This window comes from Leopardus geoffroyi, chromosome E1, assembly GCF_018350155.1.
Source record: "Leopardus geoffroyi isolate Oge1 chromosome E1, O.geoffroyi_Oge1_pat1.0, whole genome shotgun sequence".
Taxonomy (NCBI): Eukaryota; Metazoa; Chordata; class Mammalia; order Carnivora; family Felidae; genus Leopardus; species Leopardus geoffroyi.
The window spans coordinates 18,203,625-18,227,250 of NC_059330.1; the positions used below are offsets into that span (position 1 = coordinate 18,203,625).

The window sequence follows — 23,626 nt, forward strand, 5'->3', positions numbered from 1 at the left end:
TTTCTCCTGGAGGGTAGTCATCCCACTGTATTGTTACTGTCTCTGCTCTGCAAAGGCAGTGTCCAGTCTGCCTCAGTCACCACCACACCCAGGGCCTGGTACTGAAGGGCACTCGTGTGGCATGAAGGCATCAAGAGCGGTGGAGGCCAGAGCTGGGGCCAGGACCCGCTAAAGACAGTGTCTCCTGCAGGAGGGGGAGTGGAAGGAACGAGTCCCACGCCTGAAGACCTTTGACTTTCTGATGATGTGGCTCAAGAGCTACGAGTGACCTGGCCAGCACCTGTGGGAGGTGGTTCTGGAAGCTGAGGCAGCCTGGTGTGAACTCACTGCTCCGGGGAAGGAAGAGGCAAGGCAGGCTCTAGCTGACCCTATTAGCTGAAGCCTGAGTTTACTGGGGGGAGGATACTTTTTTGCTCTCCTACCCTAGTGGAGAAAGGGGCTGAGGGACATTCCTGCTCATTTATTTCTGTACAACTCCTGGGTCAGCCTTTCTTGGTGCAAGCCTGTCTCCCCCTGCTAGCCTCTTGGGGAAAAGGAGAAGCCAGCTGTCAGTCCAAAGCCCTGCCCAGGGCACAACGTCCAGGATGATTCTCAGGACAGGCAGTGGACGGAGCACCAGGCGGCCAGGTCTGGATCGTGGGGCTGCCACTAATGATTTGGGAAATGGCACGTCATTCTCTTCCTTATCTGTAAAATGGACATAATACCGGGGAGGGTTGCTCCGGTGGTTCTGGGAAATGGCAAATATTTGTGAGGGATTTGTGTTTTAGAGCCTTGCTAGTTCAAGTGGGTCATTCCTTGACCACCGCATCCACTCACCTGGGAATTAGTGAGAAATGCAGAAACCCAGGCCCTGCCCAGGGCTCTTGAATGCAATTTTAGCAAAATTCCCGGGGGAGATTCAACTGCACTCCTTGCCCTTCTTCAGAATCTTGCCTCTCCACGTGTTGCTGCAGGTTCTGCCCAGGCTATTGCCGCTGCCGCAGAGTGCTGCCTCCCCCGACCTCCCCCTGAGCATGTGGGTGGGGGAGGGGCCAGGGAAGCCAGCTGAGCCAGGCCAGCAGGAACCTGAGGCACGGCAACAAGGCTAAGTAGGGTGGCTAGCTGCCCACTGAGATGGCCTCGGCTGCCCAGGCCCAAGCAGGGGACTCCTTTGCACCACTGGGTGCAGCGAAACTGGCCGTAGCCACAGACCAGCCGGAGTGAGGGCAGGTTCAGCCCAACGCTGACCTTGGATGTGGCTAAGGGGGCTGCACCTCAGAAAGGCTGAGAGGGGACTTGGGACCAGGCCAGGCCAGCTAAGGACACTGAGTGGTTACAAGTCAAGGCCACAGGGTGGCAGGAAGTGGTGAGAGCCAGGCATGATTTAGGCGGAGAGCCATCGCTGGACCCTCGTGCTGGCTGGCTGCTGGGCCCAGGCCCTGGGTTAGCTGAGAAGGTGGGCATGGCCCTAACCCTTGTCAGAGACTGCCTGCCTTCCCCCTATGCAAGCTGGCTGCTGCTGTCAGGGCAGGACGGGGCATAGTGTGCTGTGAACCCTCAATCTCCAGTGCTTTTCCCACACCGGAGATAGAAAACCTGGTGGCAGGGCCTGGGGGCGGGGGGGGGGGGGTCTGGCCCTTACCACCCCCAGTGCCTGGCTTCCCTTCCCTTTCCAGACACTGAGGAAGCTGGGTTTGAGGTGGCCCATGAGGGTGGGGAGAGAGGGACAGTCATTTCCTGAGAAGGGCCCAGGCTGAGGGAGGCCGGTTTGAGGAGCTGCTTCTTCAGGAGGGACGACGGAAATGGGGGTCACGGCAGGGCTTCGGAACGAAGGACTGGTTAAGTTGGGCCCATGGGTGCAGCACCCTCCAAACTGGTGTCAGAACCTGCAGATGAGTCCCGGGAGGAACGGCCCTGCAGAAAGCGGATGATCTTCTCTATTGTGGCCTCTTGGTACTCGTGGGACCACCTGTGGGCACAGAGGCTGGTGGGTCAGAGGGCCTGCTGGAGGGAGCTGCTGGCTGGGGGCTGGATACCCGCCCCCCCTCCTCACTTGATGCCATTGAAGGTGAGCACAGCCTGCATGTCCTCGGGCAGGTCCTGGGGCTCTGGCCACTCGAAGCCATCAATGACGGGCACAATGTTCTTGCCGTAGCTCAAAGCAGTCACGATCTCCTGAAGAAAGAAAAGAGGGGAGGCGGAAAGAGACACAGGTCCCCATCTAGGGACCTGGGAGGCCAGGCAGACGCTGGGAGGGCCAACCACCCAAGGCCAAGCCTAGGGTGGGGTGCTGGTGCTGAAGTCTACCTTGACTTCTCCCTCACCACTTGTGGTATATATTTGGTCTTTGCCCCAGATCCTTGATATAGAGCTCCTGAAACCCTGGGAATCCCCAGATGACTGGAGGATGGGTTGGGGGTGCCTAGACAGCTTCTGGATGGGGACTGGTTGCCAGGAAGACCAAGCTATGTTGAAAAGGTTGGAACTTTTAAGTACCCAACAAACATTCACACACACACACACACACGCGCGCGCGCGCACACTGCCTAGGAGGGGAGAGGGGCAGAGATTGAGTTCACTCGCCAGTGGCCAATGACTTAATCATGCCCACATAATGAAACTCCGTAAAACCCCCCAAGGATGAGATGGGTTGGTGAACACATCTAGGTGTTGAGAGGGTGGCCTGGAGAGGGCATGGGAGCTCTGGGCCTCCCCTGCCCATGCCCGCATGCCCTATACCTTGCCCTAGGCCTCTCTCACATTTGGATGTTCCTGAGTCGTATCCTCCACAGTGAACCAGTAATAGTTGAGTCCTGAGTTCTGCATGTCATTCTAGCAAATTATTGAACGGGTCGGGGGAGGGATGTGTATGTCCCGGGAACTCCTGAATTGGTAGTCAAGTCAGACAAATGCGGGTAGCCTGGGAACCCAGGACTCTCAACTGGCATCTGAAGTGAGGGCAGACTTGTGGGGCAGAGTCCTTAACCCTCTGGAGTCTGACACTTGCTCTGGGTAAGTCAACATCAGAATTGAACTGAATTGTGGAACACCCAGTTGGTGTTGGCAAATTGCAAGAATTGGTTTGTTGGTGTTAGAAAAAACCCACACGATTTGGTGTCAGAAGAAAAACATGACCCGCTGCAGCCAAACTGATCTGTCGCCAGCCCTGGCAATTTGTACTTCTTACTTTTTTCTCAAATCCACCCATTTTTCTCTTCTTCCACCCCACCACCACCCTGCTCCAACCCCCCTCATCTTTATCCCCTGCCAGGTCTCTCCTCATCCACTCTTGCCCCCTCTAACTTGTTCTCTGCGTTGCCCTTTCACCTGGCTGCTGTTTGCAAAATGCAAATCTGATCATGTCATCCCCTGCTTAAAACTCTTCAGGATTTTACATGGCTCTTAGAATAAAATTCAAACTCCTTAATGTGGTCTGAAGGCCCTGTGTGGTTGACCACGGCTCACTTCTCAGACTCTACCCCTGTACTGTTCTCCCAGCCACACAGATCTTGTAGCCCCTTAGATCTGCCATCCTCCCTCCCTGCACAGGGCCTTTGCACATGCTGTTTCCTCAGTCTGGAATGCTCTTCCCTGCCCCTTCCCCTAACTAATGCCTACTCATTTTTCTGATCTGAGCTCAATCCATACTTTCCCAGGGAAGTCTTCCCTCACTTCTCTGACTAGGCCAGTTCTCCCTATTGTAGGCTCTTGTAATAGGCCCTTCAGCATATGCTACAGTTGCAAACTTAAATTAGTTAATGAGTGATTTGCTTAATACCTGTCTTCCCCACATGTCTGGTTTTTACCCATCTTACATCTCAGCATCTTTCACAAAGCCTTGCCCATAGTCAGCCCTTGCCAAATACTTAATGGATGACTGGATGGTTGGAAGGAAGGAGGGAAGGAAGGAAGGAAGGAAGGAAGGAAGGAAGGAAGGAAAGAAAGAGAAAGAAAGAAAGAAAACAAGCAAGCAAAAGAGAGGAAAAGAGAGAAAGAGAAGAAAGAAAGAAGGAAGGAAGGCAGGCAGACTGAATGGTTAGAATGAAGAAAGGAAGGAAGGAAGGAAAAGAAAGGAAGAAAGAAAGAAAGAAAAAAGGAAGGAAGAGGAAGGAAGGAAGAAAAATAAATAACATAACATAGCATAGCAGTTGGGGACTGAACTCTGGAATCATCAGATGGGGGTTCACATCGAATCTCTGACACAGGCTTTGTGGCCTGAGGCAAACAACAGGCTCTCAAAGCCTCTGTTTTCTCATATATAAAATAAGGTTCAAAATAGGGTTCATGACAGTCCCTGTCTGGTGGGATGGTTGGGGATACCTGCAATGTCCCACGACAAGTGGTTAGAACACTGCCCAGCATGCAGTGGGTGCTTAATAAATAATAGGTGTTATTATTTCCTCCTCTGTAAAGGAGAATAATAAACCTACTTCACAAGGTTGTTCTGAGGATATTACTTACTATTAATGGGTGCTCTGGTAAGTGCTTATTGAATGTTTTTCTCCTTTCAAGGGAGAACCTCAGGGATTGGCCTTTTTTGAGTGCAGTTCACTTGTGGTTTTCCATATTGATTACTCACTAAATGTGGCTTCAGGGAAAGAAATTTTAAAACCAGAGGCAATCAAGCACTAACAACAACCAAGGAAGGCTGATGGAGCCTTTGGGACTGGTCCAGTGCAAAGGCTCCCGCCACCCCGCCTGCCTCCTCCCTCCTTACAATCTGCTGGGACAAGGCTGGATGTCCAGTACCCTTGTGGAGCAGAGCCTTCCTGGGGAAAGAACCTGAGGAGCTTCCACCTTGGTTGGCTTTGGGGGAAACTCTCCATTTTATGAATGAGAAGCAGGAAGCCCAGAGAAGGGAAGGGACTTACTCCCAAGTCACACAAATGCCCAGACCAGGAGGGGCCAGGTCTCTGAATCAAGCCTTCAAATTCCAAGTCCAGGGCTCTTTCAACCAAGCCCTCTGCCTCTCTGCTGAGGACCTGTATGAATTCAGACCCTGAAGAAATTTATTTGGGAGCCTTTAGACATTTGTTTTATCCAAAATTACACACAACTGAAGACAGCACACTGCTCATGGCACAGATTCAGAGTCTGGCCAAGAGAGGAATAATGGCTTGTTCAAGGTCACCCAGCAGGTTCAGAATGAAAACTTGATTAGAGTTGACCTGGTAAACCTGGTGGACATGTCTGCTTTTCCCAGTAATCTCAGCTCCATCTGTGTAATCTTTGATTCAATCATTCCATAAACTCAAGAGCCTACTTTGCAGCTTGCGTGGTTGTGGGCATCGGGGATATGGAGTAAACACGGCAAGGCCTGAACTCCCATGGAGCAGGCCACCTGCCACCTAAGCTGGGCCATCAACCATCATCCTCCAGGCGTCTCTTTGGCCCAACACCAAACCAAGCCCAATACTCAGCCCCTAAGACATGGCTTCTGGGGCCTGACCCTCTTCCCCACTGTCAGTCTGGATGCACTCTGGTGTCAGAGCCTTCTCCCAACAACCCCTGGCCTGGCGTCACTGCCCTCAGGGGATCCCTCTTCCCTGTGCTTTAAACATGGGTCTTCTCCTGGCCTTTAGGTACTCTGCAAACTGGTTCTGTAGTTCTTATTCAGCCAGTGGTGTACTGGTCAATGTTTAACAATGAGCTCTCTGGGAGCCGGGGGGTAGGGTGGGGGGGACAATCAACCAAATAAAACCCTGATTCGTAGTGTTTATCAACTTCCTTAGTGTCGATGCTCCCACCGTGGCTGATTTCGAGCTACCAACACGACGTCACTGAACGTGGAGTTGGGAAGAGATGCAGACAATCATTTCTGGTGCCAGCTGAACCCAGCCCTATCCCACCACCTCCTCTCACACCCCCTCAGATCTGTGCCATGGAATGCAGTCAGATCCTGGGAAAGAGCGTGGGCTTTGGAGTCGGACAGATGGAGTTCAGAGCCCAGCTTTTCTGATTTCAACACCAGTGTGGTCATGGGAAAAAATATTGTACCTCTCTGAGTCTCCGTTTCTTCATCTGTAAGCAGTTACCAGTGATGCACCTTCCTCACCCCCACTTTTGTTCTTTTGCTCACGCAGTTCTCCTGCCTGGGATGCCTTCTCTTCCACTCACCTAAATTCTTAAGACTCTTCTCAAATTCTGCCTCCTCCATGAAGCCTTCCCCGGTTACTCTGGCCCTTAATGTTTTCTCCCTTCTCCATACTCCTATGGCAAGTAGGAGGTTCACCTACCTAGCTTAGCACTGATACCATCCTACATATGATCTGGTCGTTCTGGGCTGTTTTAGGACAAGGGCTCCATCTCAGATGACTGCTTTATCTCTCAGCCCAGGCCCCCAGTTCCTACTCACTGATTAATTATTAATAACCTGCAGATGTGATATGGATCCATCCCTCCATTCCACAAGTATTTAATAAGTTTCTACCATGTGTCAGGCACTGAAAATACAACGGTATTAATTAAACAGTGGTAGTACTCATAATGATTGCAATAATAATTGCTACCATTGTAAAGCAATTACTATAGAGCTAGGCATTCTGCTGAGCACTTCACACATTTTAGCTCTTTTAATTTTTATAACAACATCCTAGGGAGTTAGAGACTACACTTATCCCACTTTCCAGTAACAAACACGAAGCTCACTGGGATTAAGTAACGTGTCCAAGGCCAGAGCCAGGATTCAAACTCAGCTTTGTGCTCTTCATGATTCCGCTGCGTCTGGCACTAGGCTCTCTGGCCCCTCTCCCCTCACAGAGGTTATTTTTCAAAGCATTTTCATCCTTCTCACAACAATCCTACGAGGCGAAGAACACAGAGAAGTTATCCCCATTTTCTAAATGAGGAAACTGAGACTCAGAGAGCCTGAGTGACTTGCTAACGACCAATTACAGTCAGAGCTGTGGCTCCTGACTTCCGGCTGGGCCATGGAGGTTGCTGGTGGACGCAGGGGAGGAGGAACGGGAGGAGGACCTTGTGCCCTGGACACAGGCCAGTGCTGGGACCACAGAGGCCAGCGCCTACCTTGTGCACCCAGTCCTTGCAGTCGTGGTCCTGCATGCACTTGTCCAGTGCCCCAGCTGACAGCACCAGCACAAAGTTGCGGGCACCTATGACACTCTGGATGAGCTTGTCCTCGAACTTGCCTGCTTCCAGCTTCTCCACATCAATGAAGACACTGAAGCCGTGCAGCTGCAGGTGCACCTTCAGGAGGCTGTAAAGAGGTCCCGTGTCACTGCCTTGGCCTTGCCCCGAGGCCCCAGCCTGCCCGCCTGCCCACCCCTTCTCACCTGGCCAGCTGGGAGCCTGAGTTCCGGCGGTAGCTGATGAAGACATCTGGGATGTCCCCACTGGGCTTGCAGCCAGTGCAGGGCAGTGGGGAGTGTAGCATTTCTGAAGCAGACAAGAGACAGCTTGGTTCACCATGAGGTACATCATCCCCTGCACACCCGCCTTCTCAGCCCGGCCCAACCCCACCCAGCCCAGGCAGGGTGGCTTGCTTCAAAAAAGGGTCACTGAGATAGCGAGATGGGCCTACGGGAAGGAGGGCTGCTAACTCTTAGTGAGTGCGTCTCAGGAGGCGGGCATTGTGTTTTAGGGATGTGGATTTGCACCTCCGCCCTGCCCTCTCTCCGGAGCTTCAGACCTACACGGCCAGCTGCCCCCACACACGGCAAACCCAATACGTCCCAAGTCCTCCCCGGGACCCTCCCTTCCTAGTTCCCACCACAGCCAACACCTGGGTATTGGCCTGAACCCCTACCTCTCACTCATTCATTCAACAAGTATTTGCTAAGCATTTACTGTATGCCTGGCACTATCCCTTGTGCTTGGGCTACTGCAGTGAACAGAACAGACAAGTCTTCACAACCCCTGACTCCGAGCTCTGTATCCTTCCTACTTCCCAGGGCCCTCCTGATGTCCAGGCTCCCAACTCAGCCTTCTCAGTGGTCTCCCCAAATCCACACTTACTCGGTCTAATCTGTTTGTACAGCAACCGGAGGGATTTTTCTAAAATCTAAGTCTGAGTGTGTCATTGCCCCCACTTAAAAAAACGTGCACGGCTCTTTTTAAAAAACGTGTAAGCTATCTTTGCAGTAGGACTTCCCTGTTTTTAAAAAATGAAATCTTAGGGTTTTATTGGACGCTGCGATGTAAAAATAATAAAGGCTTGATCTGCTTTAGTTAAATTTGCTGAATGCAAAGAATCCATCTTCATGTAATATTCGGCCCTAACACTCACAGACAGCATTTGTCTGTTTATGAAGCAGGAAGACAGAGGTTCAAATCCCAGTTCTGTTATTTTAAGGGCTTTGAGATATGTATTTGGGATTTCCCAAGGGATAACGTTGGGAAATGTATTTAAATTCTTTAAAACTTAGTTTCATCATCTTTTCAATTAACACCCTCAAGGACCATGTTCATCTTGGATTACGATGGTAGTTACACATATAAGCATTTTTCAAAACTCTTCAAATTGGACACTATTTTTTCTTTTCTTTATTTATTTTTTTCAGGAAGTTCCACTCCCAGTGTGGGACCCAATGCCAGGCTTGAACTCAGTGACCCTGAGATCAAGACCTGAGCTAAGATAAAGAGTTGGATGCTCAACCTACTGAGCCACCCAGGAGCCCTGAAATTGGACACTTTTAAGTTATACCTCTTTTATTACTTACAATTTTTTTTAAAGTTGATTTAAAAAATTAACACCCACTGCGCAGGATGGATGTAGAGATTAATGAGATAATATCTGTTTAAAACCTAGTACATATAACAATTGACGATAAATATCAGCAAAATAGTAAATTAGCAAATCAAAGTAGTAAGTGAAAAGGGTTGCTAGAGCCCTAGAATCCATTCTGCCCTCATGACCTCCCCAAAGCACCTCCACAACCCATACTCTGCAGGCTGCTGGCTAGTGGCATAAGCCTCCCTCCCCATGTGACCCCCTCCTTCTTGTCTTACCTCCACATTTGCATATCTGCTCCCTCCTCCTGAGCTGCTCTTTCTGCTGCACCGCCCTCCCCAATACATCCTTCAAGACCTGGTCAGACATCCTCTAAATGCCCAGACCTGGGTGGACAGCCAGCGCTTCCTCGCAGCCCCCATTGGAATCCCGGACATGCTTCCTACTGTGGTCACCGACCTGCTTATACAGCTGACTTACTTCCACCCCCCGACTCAGCTCAGACTGGGAACATCTTGAGGGCAAAGTGCAGCATATTGGTCTTTGCATCCTCAGAATCCAGTGTGGCACCGGGGATGTGTTCAGACCATCTACCGTGTGTCTCCCCTCACCCTGCAGGGCTGGGCTAGGCAGGGGTAGGGGCCTGGGTGGGCAGGCTGACCTCTGGCGGCCGTGAGGATGCGGGCGCGGTGCACGCCCAGGCTGATGCCGCAGTCCTCCAGGAGCTGTTGCTCAGACACGCGGTGCAGCAGGGAGCGGTCCAGGCCGCAGCTGACCAGGCCGTACGTGTACTGGCGGAAGCGCGGGTCCAGGCTGCCCAGCCAGTCGGCCAGGTTGCTGCGGTCGCACGTAGCGTAGTTGGCGAAGGTCTTGAGCTCCGTGAGCTCCCTAAAGAATCTGCACCCCGGGGGAGAAGAGGACGCTGAGGTCCTAACCTGGGACTGGCTAGTGGCGGAGGGCGACGGCTGGCAGGCAGGAGGCTCCGTACCTTTTGCGGGTGATGCCCGATTTCATGCCCAGGTCGGTCTGGAGCTCTTCCTCCGTGAGTCGCAGAAGCAGGTCACCATCCACCTGCTGCTCCTGAGGGAGGGGTCAGATGTAAGGAAGGGCTCTCCTCCTCAGCCCTTGGACCCCAAGCATAACATGCAAGGAAAGGGAACTGTAGAGGGCGATGGGTGAGGCGGATGGGACTCAGAGCCGAGTGACCCCGAAAGTGGCTGAGTACAGACTCCCATCCCCAATATGGCCCCCTGGCGCCGCGGGCATGCAGGCGGAAAAGGGGACCGGTGGCCTCTGTGCAGGGCGCCCCTAGCGGCCGCGCGCCTTTGGGATGCGCCGCTCTACCCGGAAGCTCTCGCAGTAGTGGGAGAAGCCGATCTGCTGCAGCCACGTCTGGACCTCGGCCTCCTTCCAGCTGGCCACGCAGGGCAGAATGGGCCGCGGCACCTCCTCACCCAGCAGACGTAGCGCACGCTTCGCCAGCGCCGACGTGGTGCCGTTGGTGGAATAGGAAACCAGGCGTTTCAGGCTCTGGATGGCTCCGATGTCGCTGAATACCTAGGGAGGGATGGGGAGAGGGTGTCTTGGGTCCACCAGCTCGCCAGCCATCCCCAAACGTGCCCAGTCCCTCCCTTCCCCTCTTCTCAGCGCTGAAACTCCCATCATCTACCCTAGCCCTGCCTGCATCCAATATATCACCTAGTTCTGTGGATTCTGCCTCCTGAAGCTCTCTCAACTCTTGACCTCATGTCTCCTCTCTAACAGCTTCCATCTCCCTGGGATGAAGTCTGAGCTGTCAGTGTGGAGGCCGGGCCTGGCACAGTGTAGCCCCTGCCCACCATTCTCAGCTCAACTGCCCTTTCACAATCCCACACTTGGCTGACACCCACCCACTAAGGCTCTCCAATCTCTGGGCTCAGTCATGGCTTTCCCAGACCCTAAGTTCTTCTGGCCTGCTTGTGGGAATCCTAGTCATCCATCGGAACTCAAATTGATTAGCACCCCCTCCATGCAGCCTACTTTGATTTACCCACAGTTTGGCCCATACCTCCAATTAGGCCTTGTACTCTACATGCCACTGTTGTTAATAGATAATGCACCTTCCACTGGATGATAAGCTGACGTCATGTTTTAGTCACCTTTCGAGTCCTGTACCTGGCACATTGCAGGGTACAGAGTGGTGGCTGACGATCTCTTTACTGAACTGCATTCACTTGGCCTTGTTGGAAAGGGGGAGCCATAGCTCGTGGTCATGCCTGCTGCCCAGACCCAATCCTTGGGGCCTCACTCCCTACTTCCCTTCAAGTCCCTTCTCCCAAAGCAGAATGACCTGATTTATAAAGCCAGTCCTCCCATGGCCCACCTCTGGGGCATAGAGGGGAAAATCAGAAGCTTCTAGAACCCCAGACCCTGGAAGAGGCCTCCAAGAACCCCCCAACACAACAGTCTCTTTTTAATCTGTGGGGACACACACAATAGGTGACAATGATCTGAGACACTCTCCTCTGAGCAGCCCAGATGACAGCTGTGGTACAGACAGGATGGCCCACACTGTGCCCACAACTCCCTTACACCAGCTGTCACCAACTCCAACCCCCCAGAGGAATGCAAAGGAGGAGAGGGGTGTTGTAGGGATAATTTTGATTCTCCAATATTTAAAAAACAAAAACACAAACTTTTGATAATTTAGCTATTAGTAGCTTCACAATGCAGGATAAGAACTGCTGCCGTGGTTCGCTTCCTCAGTTTTCCAGGATAAAAAAGAAGCATAGAGAGGCCCAGAAAAGGGAAGCCAGCTAGCCAAGGTCACACAGCAAGTTAAAGCAGAGGGCAAAAGCTTCAGATCAGGCCCTAGGCATAGGGAGCTCTTGGGACACAGGTGGGAGTTATCTGGTCAACGCACTGATGTTCTGCCCCGCCAAGCGCCTGTCTCTGCATTCCCTCTCCTTCCTGCACTCCAGACCCATGTGACAAAATGGCCCACTGAGGTACCCCAGCTGGTCATCGTTCATGCACTCCAAGCCCAACCTGTCCCAGTGAACTCACTTTCTTCCCCTCCCCCACCACAACCTCTCTCCAGTTACCCTTAATTCAGTACCAGGTGCCACCAGGCACCCAGCTGTCTGTGTCCAAAGCCAGGAGTCATCCTCAGCTCTTCCCTCTCCTTCACCCCCACCCCCACCCCAAGTCCTAATTCTATCTCTTCAGCCCCTCTGAGATCTGTCTGCTTTGCTCTGCCTCTGCTGTCATGCCCCAGCCCACCTTCCCAACTGTCCCCATCATGGCCTCCTATCTGGCTCCCTTGCCTCTGACCTCACCCTTGCCAATTCCATCTCTACAATTGCAGCCAGGATAATCTTTGTGAAATGCACGTTTCCTGCTGAAAATCCTTGCTTTTGCCTTCAAGGCCAGAATGACTGATCTCTCATCCTTCTCCTTGCTTCACCTAACTCTTAACATGTACTTCAAGTCCCTGTCACTCCCTCTGGGAAGCTGGTCCAGACTCTCTCTAACCCCGGTCCTCCCCCTCACCCCACACCCACCTTAGTCTTGCCCTGCAGGCTCTTGATGGCCGCTTCAGCACAGAGGTAGAAAGCCCCAATGCACTGGGCCTCCATGCGCGACGAATCCAGCAGCGGCACGAGGCGCTGCAGGTCGTCGGGCCCGCGTCCCTGGCTCGTGTCACTGGCATCCACCAGGCAGCGGGCGAAGCGACCGGGGTCTAGCGAGGCCACGAGCGGCTCCACGAGCGCCAGGGTGCCGGAGCGCTCCACCTCCCGCTCCACCTCCTTGTTGGTTGCCAGCACCGCCACCGCGAGGCAGGCGTGCAGCCGCAGCAGCTCGTCCTCTTTGGAGAAGGCGAGCGGAAAGAGCCACTCTGCAGCGCGCTTCTCCACCATGCGCCTCTGTGCCGCCTGGCCCCCGTGCAGCGCACAGTTGCCCAGCGCCAGCGCGCAGTGGCGGAGCAGCGCCGGGTCCGTGCGGCGGCACCAGTACAGCACCGCGTCCAAGCCACCGGCCGCCACCAGCCGCTGGCACGTCTCTTCCGAGTGCTTGAACATGTGCTCCAAGATGCCTGCCACGCTCCGCGCCAGCTCCACCGGCTCACGCTCTTTTGCCAAATTCAGGATCACGCCCAACCCGATGCGCGCCACGCGGTCCCTGCCGAGAAAAAGTGGCACTGGGACGGTGGAGTGGCGGCGGTCCCGGGGAGGGGGTGGCTTGTCCCCTGGGGGCCACGGTCTGGTCACTTAACCTCTCTGGCCTCACTAGTGTCATATAGGACATGAGGGAGAGCATTATCCTCCCTGCCTCTGCCTTTCATCTCCTGTCTGGGGAGGAGCAGATTTCTCGCATTATAAGGATGCTCCATCCTGGCCGCCCCACCTCCTCCCTTACCACTGCCTCCTCCCCCACAGTGCATGGAGCCGTTAAGGACCCTAACTCTGGAGAAGATTCCCTGGGTCCTGGTTTCTTCTAGAAAGTTGTGGGGCCTTGAGTGCCTTCCTTTATCTTTCTACCTTTGTTCCTCATCTCATAAATAAAAGGAATACCTACCCCATAGGGTCATTATGAGAACGAATGTGATAATCCACGTAAAGTGCTCTGCACAGTGCCTGGCATATACGAAAGACTCACTAGATGTTAACTTGTCATCAGTTGAAGTATCATTTGAAGTACAGCACTCTTAGCCTTGCCCTCAAACCTTTCTCTTCACTCCATGCAGTGTGACTGGGGTGTATTTATTCATTCACTCAACTGATGTTTATTGAGGAGCTACTGTGTACCAGGCTGCGCTAGAGGCTAATTAACAGTGCTTAGAACTTACACACAGCTAATATGGAGACAAACAATAAGCAGGTGAACAATGAATGAACAGGTTGATACTGATGTGGCCGTAATGCTAGCAAAACCGGGTGATGTAATGGATAGTGCATGGGTGGAGGGATATGTCTGAGGAGGTGACATCAGAGAGTTCAGTATCTGGAGACTCCTGCCTGAAAGTGTCTGGGAGAAGAGCATGACAGGCAGAGTGAGCAGCGAGGACAAAAGCCCTGAGGGCTGGGGAATTTGGCATGTTTGAGGAATAGAAAGAAGGCCAGAGAGATCTGCAATGTTTATAACTGACAAGGAAGAAAACAAAATCAGCAAGGATTCATATATAGAATATATAAATATTCACATCAACAAGAAAAAAGGCAACAAATTCAATAGGGAATGGCAAAGGATATAAATGGCAATTTATAAAAGAGAAAATCCAAAGTGTTAACAAACAAAATAATTTGTAATCCTTAGTAATCAGAGAAGTGAAAATTAAATCAGCTATCACATGGGGGCGCTGGAGTGGCTCACTCGATTGAGCGTCTGACTCTTGATTTCAGCTCAGGTCCTGATCCCAGGGTTGTGGGATTGAGCCCTGTGGAGCTCTGCACCGAGCCTCCTTGGGATTCTCTTGCTCTCTCCCTCTCCCCAGTGCACATGAGCACACTTTCCCTCTCTCTAAAATATAAACAAACAAACAAATAAATAAAAATCACCTATCACTTTACACCTATTGGATAGGCAAAAGGCAAAGCTGGGTAACACAGAAGGTTGATGAGGTGTGGGTCCATGAACATGCTGACGCACTCTGGGTGGAGGCGCACACTAGGGCAGTCAACTTGGAAAACAGGCTGGGATGCATGGTGAAATTAAGGAGATATACATCCTACAAGCCAGGAATTGGAGCTCTTGAGCTTACAGCCAAAGAAATGATCACAGTCCACAAAAGTCTGTGGAAAAGGTTCACTGCAGGATTGTTTATGGTGGGGGAAGATGGCAGCAGGCTGGTGTCAAGCCTTGGAGAGTGGAGAGGTAACACGGACAGGTGACCACTCTGGAGGACTATGGAGCAGTTACAAGTGACTGAACAGATGATAAAACAACAATATTAAAAACATATTGATGAGTGGGTGAAAGTAAGAAATGAAATGTGCTTTGTAACACAGCACTATTTGAGTAAACTAAAAATATATGAACACCAAACAAGAAAATAAAGATTTTACCAGGATAAGGATATAAAGATATGCATTAAATATACTGAATGGGTGCCTATGGCATTAAATCAGAAAAATGGTGGGACAGGGGTACCTAGCTGGCTCAGTCAGTGGCGCATGAGACTCTTGATCTCGGGGTTGTGAGTTTGAATCCCACGTTGGGAGCAGAGATTACTTAAAAATAAAATCTAGGAAAGGAAGGAAGGAAGGAAGGAAGGAAGGAAGGAAGGAAGGTAGGTAGTGGGACATTAATGAAGAGGAGAAGGGAAGATTGTGGAGACTGTATTCTAGGCACGTATGTATACAAAGGCTAGGAGGTATCTGAGAACTGGTGCACTTGGGGACCTGTCCCCACTGCAGCCACACTGAAGTGAAGCCATTTCTAGTGGCTGAGGTGGAAGTTTCAAGGTGGGAGGGAGTAGGGAGAGTGGTGGGGGCCTTCTGAACCATCTAGAGGCATTTGTGAAGTGCACATCTTGATCAAAAATGGGGAGCCACGGAAAGGCTTCAGGAAGGGGAGTGGTCTGCTCTTGCTTGGGTTGCATAGTTGCATAGGAAACTCACTCTGGCTGCTATAGGGAGGAAGGATCCCAGGGAGGGAGCCTGGATGCCAGCAGGGCAGGCAGGAGAGTTGCCACATTCCAGGCAGAGGTGAGAGTTTTCTGTTTTCCTGACCTCCACAAATGATGTCCTCCACAAGTGACATGACCCCCGAAGATTCCAGCCATGGAGTCCTTGCCCCATGAGCACCACAATGACCACAGTGTTTGTGACTTTGTGTCCATTGCAGGTCCCAGCTGAACTCCTAGCATGGCATAAGGCCAACACAACTTTGCTCAGAGGATGATCAGAGGTCATGATCCTTGATCTCTACTTTGTGCTTCCAGAACAATCTGACTACATAAACTCTGAGAATATCAGGACCAGAGTGTGTCTAAGCAGTCATCTGATCCAACACCTTCATTTCCTGAGAACCACTGAAGAGAAAGTCTTGCTCAGGAACATCAATTCAGAGAGAGGACTTCATTCTGAGTCTCTTAATTCCCAGCCCTCCCTTTTCCCTATGCACTTGACACCCTCAGAGAACTTGAACTGTGTGCTTGTTGTGAGAACTATTGACTCAGATCCCAGCTTCTGCAGCCCCAGAGGCTGTGGTTCAAATCCCAGCTCCAAAGGAGGGCGGAAATTGTACACATACACAGACACACATACAAGCAGGTATATATAATATACATATGTGTGTAAATCCTTGTAAATGCACAGAATTTCTCTGGAAGGACATACTGTGCAAGAAACTTGTTTTGCTTCCTGGTTTGCCTCTAGGGAGGGAGTCTGGGTAGAAAGCGTGTATCTTTTTGTATCTTTGCACTTTTGAATTTATATGCAATAGTTTTCTGGGTTTTGTGGGGTTTTTTTTTTTTGAGTTTATTTATTTATTTTGAGAGAGAAAGAGAGTGCAAGCTGGGAGGGGCAGAGAGAGAGAAAAAGAAAGAGAGAGAGAGAGAGAGAGAGAGAGAGAGAGAGAGAGAGAACCCAAGCAGTTTCCCCCTGTCAATGCAGAGCCCCATGCGGGGCTCGAACTCACAAACCGTGAGATCGTGACCTGAGCTGAGATCAAGAGTCAGAGGTTTAAATGACAGCCACTCAGGCACTCCTGATTTTTTTTTTTTTTTTTAAGACATGTCTCCTGCCTTATTTACTGTGTATTTCTGGGAAAGCCATTTAACCTGAGTTAAGCCATTTAACCTAATTATGGTCCCCTGAAGGGGCTACACTGTAAATTGCAAAGGCTAGCAGTCACACCCTCACTGGGTGTCATGGGACCAAGTTCAAAAGTTCCTCCGCTGTTGGGCTTTTCTTGGCATTTGGGGGTGAGGGACACTGTGATGGAGGCTCCCAGGCAGTGGGTGTGGCAGCACTATGGGAAGAAGGGAACGGTAAAAGGAGTGTGTGCATTGATTGAGGAACTTTCTTTAAGAGGAGGTTGGTTGATGAAGGAAGGGCAAGATTTCATAAACTCAAATTCTCAGTGTATCATCTCTCAAAATTTCGAGGGTGACAGGACGTGCTAGACGCTGTCCTTGGTCCTGAAGGGCTGTCAGCACCACCACGTTGTTTCCTGAGACCAGGAGTTAGTAATTCTAAACCAGTGGAGTGTTGTTAGTTTCAACCTTTAAAAACGTCAGTGCAATTTGCATCTTGCAGCCCTCCTCTTCCTCGGGTGTTGGCTGCACCCACTCCCCAAGAGTTCTCATTATAGCTGCCACATCTCACATATCAGACCTACAGGGTACACCCGCCACCCTGTGTGCACCACATCCAGTGAGCACCCACTCCGTTTGCTAGCCCTCCAAATTCACTGATGTTAGATGGGAAATCAATGACTTTCTGAGCAAGCAGAACCCTAACTTGCTCTCCCAGCTTAACTTGCTTCATTCGTGGACTGTACTATTTCCACCATCCACAAAGTTATTTTTCATTTTTGAAAATGGCAAGGAAAGCACCTCTAACCCATGGTCTCACACTTGTGACAGCTGCATGAATTCAAAGTGACCCTTGCAAGACCCTTCTACACCTGAGAGGCCTGAGAATTCAGCATGAGACTGCTGCGTGACAGTTTGGTCTGCTCTGACATCAGATGAGAGAGAAAATGAGTGCGAGGGTCCTCATAGTCCAGGGGAGATCCCAAGAGGCAGACAAGAGAGTCGCAGCCAGGCCTCAGCTGGACCCCACCTACTGGATCTTGGCACTATGGGGGGCGGGGCAGAGAACACATACTCTGGCCCCTGCCTAGCTCTGCACCTGTTTCCTCTTCTCTTGCCCATTCATCCCAGTAGAAAACCTTCTGTTCCCCATTAGCAACTGCAGAATGAGATCATGTATGGCCTGTTACATGGGCCAAAATGAAGAGGGAGGAAGCAGGTGGTGGATTGGGGGTGGCACGAAGGGGGCAAGTAACCCTTAGGTCAGCACTCATTTCAGCAATCATTTCCCCTCCTCCTACCCCATTTCCTGAGCACTGTTTTCTCTTCCTTTCTCAGTGGCAGAGTGAAGGTAGCAAAGAAGGGCATCTGGGCCTGTGGGGAGGAGGTCTGTGGGTTTAGAGGGCACTGGCAGCTCCATGCTGAACCAGGAACAGATTCCTGTCCAACTACTCTATTCTTCCTCTCCCTGTCTCATTCCTCACGTCACCAGTCTGGGGAGTGAATCCTGGCTGCACTATTAGTTTACCTGTTGTGGCAAATCATTAAACTTTCCGAAGTCTCATTTGTTTCATTTGTGAAATAGACACGCTGATCCCCAGAGCGGGTGTAGTACAGGGATTTGGTGAGGTGAGGGAGGAAAAGGCACAGAGAGTGGCACGAGAGACCCGGGCTGTCGACCACACTTGCTGCCCCACAGCACCCCGCGCTCTCCCCTCAGCCCGTGAGCACCCTACCGGTTCTCAGCCACCAGGATCTGCTCCAGCAGGCGGGCGGCCTGCACGCGCGTCTCCAGCTCCGGCGCCTGCAGCAGTCGCAGCAGCAGGTCGAGGCCGCCGTCCAGGCGGATGGCGTCGCACAGACCCTGGGCTACTTCTCGGCCCACGGCCGGCAGCAGCCAGGCCTCCTCCACTAGTTGGAAGACCTCGGCCAGGCCGGCGCCCACGGCCCGCGCGCCCCCCGCCTGCTTCAGCTCAGACAGCGCCTGCTGCAGCTCGGGCAGCGCGCGCTCCAGGGCGCCCTGCACCTCGGCGCCCGCCCCGGGCGACACCTCGCGGGGCCCGCGGCCGCCCGCTGTCCACCATGGGCCCGCACCGCCGCCCCCGTCTGGCCCCGGCACCGCTAGACGCTCAGAGCCTGGCCTTGGGCCCGACATGGTGAAGAAGCGGCACAGCTTATAGGCGGAGAGGAGCAGCGTCAGGACCATGGGCGCGGGGCTGCGGGGTACATCCCCGGTCCGGAGGGGCAGGGCCGGGCGGAGCGCCCCGGAACTTGGGAAGAGGAGGACAGGAGATGGGAACCAGGTAGAAGGCGCGGGAGAGAGGGATGGATAAAAGGGTACCAGGCAGGGGCGCTGGCCAGAAGTTTGGGGGAGGGGCGAGGGCGGGATCTGGAAAGGAGCTTTTGGGTAAAAGGATGCAGGCTCAGATGTAGAGGGTGGGCAGGAGGAGCCAGAGGGGAGCGAGGGATGGACCCAGACGTCAGCAGGTCTGGGAGGCAGCAACAAGAACAAAGCGCGGCTCCAGCCAGAAGATGCTCTGCAGCAGCCCCGCCTCGGACAAGCCGCAGCAAGGGAGCTGACACTCCGCCCCTCGGTCACGTGGGACTCCTCCCTTGCCGCCTGCGTAGCCTGCACCCGAGCTTCCCCAGCCACGCCCACGCCCTGCGGAGGGGTGGGCGAGGCGACTGGGGAAGAGGGTGCAGAGCGATAGGACAGCCTCACTATCCCACAACGCACCCCCCCCCCCCCGCCGACCCCGTGCCCCCGACACTGCAACGAGAAGGCAACACCGTGGAGCGTGCGCCCTGCCCTAACTGTGGTCAAATCAACCATAATAACGATTCGGTACAACTCTCGAGACCCTTTAGGCCCGTTTCTCAAGCCTTGCAACATGCTTTAGGGGGTCGAGATTAGTGTTCCCATTTAACAGCTGAACCGACTGAAGCTCATAGAAAAGAGATTCCCCCAAGTCACCCACCTCTCTGGTTACGGAAGAGAAAATTTCAGTTGGAAACTCAGAATCATTTCTTCCAGGTAGTGGGAGGGTTTCAGGAAGCCTGTGGACCCCAACCCTTGGCACAAAATCAGGCGTTCTGTGCCAGGGGCGTTTTCTGGAAAGAGGAATGCTACTTCTGAAGAGAGTCTAAAAGTGCCAAGAACTAGGCTATTCTTTGCGGATAGGGAGACTGAAGGTGGAGACAGGGAGCAGTGAATGAGCAGGAGACCGAGGAATCAAATCCAGTCCAAATGGTTAATATTCACCCAATTTGCTGTGCTGTGAAGACCAGCTTGGGGAAATCAATGCACCCAAGAAGTGAACCTAAACACGAAACTCTGTTATTGTTTTTTTAAACAGAGTTTTAAAAAATTCCCCCCAGGGTGCTTACCAGCATTCCTTCAACCCCCCTTTCACTGCCCTAAATACACAACGGGTGGGTGACACACTCAGCCAGGGATGTGCCTGTTCAAACAGATCGCAGATAAACAACCATTTATGGAGAATGAAGTTGGCGCTACTCCAGGCATGAGGCATTTTGTCTGCTTTAGCTCATGTAACCCCCAACACATCATGAGGCAAGTATTAACAGTCTCACTTTACCAAAAAGAATACCAAGGCAGGCAAAACAGTTTGCCCAAGGTCACACAGCCTCTGAGTGGCACAGTGGGCCTTCTTTCTGACCTTCAGACCCATGGTGCTAGTCCCCTTCTGACATGACACCGAGCTTGGCAAGGATCCTATTCACTGTTCTCTCGGGTCCAGAGTTCCAGGAATGTGACCTTTGCAGCCACTGGGGTCTGGGGCACTGGGGGCTGGGCCAGAGATTGAGCAAATAGAGCAGCAGAGAAGGCAGCTCCTCTCCTCTGGCTCCTTCCCTCCCTGTCCCCCGCTCTCCCGCATCACAGTGGAGATTGCAGGGAGCCCAGAGCCCAGTTCGCCAGCCAGGCTAGAGGCTGGAGGCCCTGCCATGGCATCCCCAAGGCCCCTATTGATACTTGCCCTGCTGGCATGGGTTGTTCTGGCTGACCAAGGTGCAAGAGGGTGTTGGTGGTCGTTTGGGTCAACGAAGGGTGGGCGAGGGCGGTCTGGGCTTGGCCGTGCCAACTGATATCCCCTCTATCTCCTCCCCACAGAGTCGTGCAAGGGCCGCTGCACAGAGGGCTTCAACGCTGACAGGAAGTGCCAGTGTGATGAGCTCTGCTCATACTACCAGAGCTGCTGTGAGGACTACGTGGCTGAGTGCAAACCCCAAGGTGCGTCCGGAGGGGCTGGATGGGGCCGGGGTCCCCTCTGCAGCTGGAGACTCACCACCACCCACTGTGCCCACAGTGACGCGTGGGGATGTATTCACTCTGCCAGAAGATGAGTACGGGGTCTACAACTACTTTGAGGAGACCAGAGACAACAGCAGTGTCCTCCCACAGCCGGAGAGCACCACCCAGGGCCCCGACCTGCAGGCCCAGACTGAAGTGTCTACTGCCCAGGAGACCTTCGAGGAACCTTTTCTGAACCCTACACAGGGGACCCTGGGGCCTGAGACCTCTGATCAAGACATCCCTGAGTCCCCGGTGGTGGAAGAGCTATGCAGTGGGAAGCCCTTTGACGCCTTCACTGACCTCAAGAATGGCTCCCTCTTTGCCTTCCGAGGTGACTCCAGGGGCAGGTGTTGGGGGGTGGGGGTCTGCCTCTGGGACAACCCCTCCCTCACACAGACTCTCCCATTCTAGGGCAGTACTGTTATGAACTGGATGAAGAGGCAGTGAGCCCTGGGTACCCCAAGCTTATCCAAGATGTCTGGGGCATTGAGGGCCCCATTGATGCTGCCTTCACCCGCATCAACTGCCAGGGGAAGACCTACCTCTTCCAGGTGCCAGGCCCAGGGGCCGTGGGTCAGAGCCAAGGGTATCTAGACAGGGGTTGAGGGCTGCTGTGCCCAGTACTAGGGCGGGCAAGATGGCTGGATCACAGCCTGTAGTCCCTGGCTGGGGCTCTTGAGGACGGGAAAGCCCAAGGCTCCAGGTCCTGGGCAACAAGCCTAGAATTGGGACAGCTGCCTGGGGTGGGGGACTCGGCCTGTGCTCAGCCAGCCACCTCCTCACTCCCCCTTCCTTCCCTACCGCTTAGGGTCATCAGTACTGGCGCTTCGAGGATGGTGTTCTGGACCCAGATTACCCCCGCAACATCTCTGAAGGCTTCAAGGGCATTCCGGACAACGTGGATGCAGCCTTGGCTCTCCCTGCTCATAGCTACAGTGGCCGGGAGCGGGCCTACTTCTTCAAGGGTATTGAGGGAGTGGGTGGGGAAAAGAGCAGGCAGTGGGGCAGTCTGGGCTTTCCTCCACACTCCTCTACGGGGAGGCCTCAAATTACGTTCGGCACTCCCACTCCCCGGCCAGGAGCTCCTATCTCCAGCAGCCTTGGCGCTGGCTTTCTGGCCTCACTCATGAACCTCCCCCCATCCCATTTCCCCACTCAGGGAGACAGTACTGGGAGTATGAGTTCCAGCAGCAGCCCAGTCAGGAGGAATGTGAAGGCAGCTCCCTGTCCGCAGTGTTTGAACACTTTGCCCTGCTGCAGCGCGACAGCTGGGAGACCGTCTTTGAATTTCTCTTCGGGAACAGATTTTCTGGTATGGAGGGAGGGAGAGCAAGCCTCGCTTTCTCCTCAAGAGGGCTGGGATCTCCAGGGTAGGGACAGGGCAAGGCTGGCCAGAGGGGGCCGTGATTGCGGAGTTGGGGTTCAAAAGCTGTTTGCTCAAGCCAGACTTTGCTTCTGTTGACCTTTGGGGGGAGGTCCACCTGGACCCCACACCTTGGACTTTGCCTAGTGCAGCTGAGGGCACAGCCAGCAGGAGGAGGGCCTATGACTGAGGCAAGTGGGGAGGGATGCAGTGGAGGAAGGCTAGGGGAAAGAGCACCGAACAGAGAGTCAGAGGGCTGGGGTGCTGTGCTCTGCCATGAGCTTGCTCTGCCCTCAGGCAAGGCACGGCCCATAGTTGGGCACCAGATGAACTCTCCAGGCCCACAACGCTCTCATTAACCTCTTCCCTGCCACAGGCGGTGCTGGACAGCCCCGGCTCATCAGCCGGGACTGGCCTGGTGTGCCCAGGCAAGTGGATGCGGCCATGGCCGGCCGCATCTACATCTCAGGCTCAGCTCCCCAATCCTGGGCCAAGAAGCAGAAGTCTAGGCGGCGTAACCGTAAACGCTACCGCTCACGCCGTAACCGTAGCCGAGGCCGCAGCCAGAACCCCCACCGGCAGTCCCGTTCAGCCTGGCTGTCCTGGCTCTCCAGTGAGGAGGACAGCCTGGGCATCTACAACTATCCTGACTACGACATGGACTGGCTTGTGCCTGCCACCTGCGAGCCCATCCAAAGTGTTTACTTCTTCTCAGGAGGTGGGAGCCCGTGCCATCCCTGTAGCTGGTCTAGCTGGGGTCTTCCCTGCTGTCCCTGGTCCGCATGGGCTGAACATGGCCCTTGGGAGGTGACTCCAGAAAGCCAGGCTGGGAGTCCTAGGCTGCGTTGTGGATGTTCACTCACCCTTCCGGGAGAGACCCAGGGCTTCTTTCTCAGGGCAGGAGTGTGTGGGCAGGGCCTGGCTGGGTCTCACACACCCTCTGCCGATCTCTCTTCCAGACAAGTACTACCGAGTCAACCTTCGCACACGGCAAGTGGACACCGTGAGCCCTCCTTACCCACGCTCCATCGCTCAGTACTGGCTGGGCTGCCCAGCCCCTGGCCGCCAGTAGGAATCGGAGCCTGCACAGCTGGGCCCTCCACTGTTCCTTCCTCAACCACTTCCGCCCATCCCAATAAAGACCCCTTGGTCCTGAGTTTAAGACTGCTGTCCTGACTGGAGTGGACAGGCAGAGACCGGGATCTGCCTGGGGAAAGGAGGGGAAGCTGGGCTGTCACAAAGTCTTGGAGGAGGAGAGTGTCCTTGTGTCCAGTCCAGGTTGGGCTCAGGCTTTCTCCGTGAACCGGAAAAGCTCCGGCCTGGGGAGGGCCTCACGAGTGCTAGGCTTCCTCCTGAGCTAAGGAGCCCCTACCAGCCTACCAACGTTGGCGGGAGCTTGAACAGCTCTGGTGATGACAGGAGCCACCAAGTGCCTTTCCCAGCCCTGGGCTTCCTTTGCCTCTCGGAGTTGACTAGGGTTTTGGAGGAGAGAGATGGGGCAGAGGGCAAGCGGTTCTGGTTCCGCTTTTCTGCCCCTTC

The 23,626-nt window shown here is 53.5% G+C and overlaps 2 protein-coding genes and 1 long non-coding RNA gene across 4 annotated transcripts in view; 2 read left to right on the forward strand and 1 right to left on the reverse strand.

The window, feature by feature from the left end:
* SARM1 (sterile alpha and TIR motif containing 1) overlaps positions 1 to 23,626 on the reverse strand; it is a 24,592-nt gene continuing 966 nt past the window's right edge. Inside the window, exons 1-9 of one of the 2 annotated variants that reach the window (XM_045487953.1) lie at positions 18,146 to 19,152; positions 12,214 to 12,832; positions 10,016 to 10,228; positions 9,660 to 9,751; positions 9,333 to 9,568; positions 7,275 to 7,377; positions 7,009 to 7,198; positions 2,036 to 2,157; positions 1 to 1,951 (exon numbers count right to left, since the gene is read on the reverse strand). In XM_045487953.1, the coding sequence (XP_045343909.1) occupies positions 1,822 to 1,951; positions 2,036 to 2,157; positions 7,009 to 7,198; positions 7,275 to 7,377; positions 9,333 to 9,568; positions 9,660 to 9,751; positions 10,016 to 10,228; positions 12,214 to 12,832; positions 18,146 to 18,615 (2,175 nt within the window). In that variant the 5' untranslated portion in view covers positions 18,616 to 19,152 and the 3' untranslated portion in view covers positions 1 to 1,821. Of the gene's footprint in view, positions 1,952 to 2,035; positions 2,158 to 7,008; positions 7,199 to 7,274; positions 7,378 to 9,332; positions 9,569 to 9,659; positions 9,752 to 10,015; positions 10,229 to 12,213; positions 12,833 to 18,145; positions 19,153 to 23,626 lie in introns of those variants that run through there. The other variant, XM_045487954.1, reaches the window with a different exon arrangement.
* Positions 520 to 8,174, forward strand: LOC123603275. The gene is made up of 2 exons (XR_006714814.1): positions 520 to 627; positions 5,715 to 8,174. It is a non-coding gene; the product is annotated as an uncharacterized LOC123603275 (long non-coding RNA).
* On the forward strand, positions 20,235 to 23,243 carry VTN (vitronectin). The gene is made up of 8 exons (XM_045487956.1): positions 20,235 to 20,439; positions 20,542 to 20,661; positions 20,738 to 21,055; positions 21,136 to 21,275; positions 21,533 to 21,689; positions 21,884 to 22,036; positions 22,464 to 22,805; positions 23,047 to 23,243. Exons 1-8 carry the CDS (start codon positions 20,376 to 20,378, stop codon positions 23,157 to 23,159), a joined length of 1,407 nt encoding a protein of 468 aa, XP_045343912.1. The 5' UTR covers positions 20,235 to 20,375; the 3' UTR covers positions 23,160 to 23,243.

Bases quoted from the DNA above. Each gene is read 5' to 3' on its own strand.
- VTN (XM_045487956.1), top strand. From the start codon at position 20,376: ATGGCATCCCCAAGGCCCCTATTGATACTTGCCCTGCTGGCATGGGTT. The intron at 21,056-21,135 runs GTGACTCCAGGG...CTCCCATTCTAG, and splicing joins CTCCCTCTTTGCCTTCCGAG to GGCAGTACTGTTATGAACTG. The intron at 22,806-23,046 runs GTGGGAGCCCGT...TCTCTCTTCCAG, and splicing joins TGTTTACTTCTTCTCAGGAG to ACAAGTACTACCGAGTCAAC.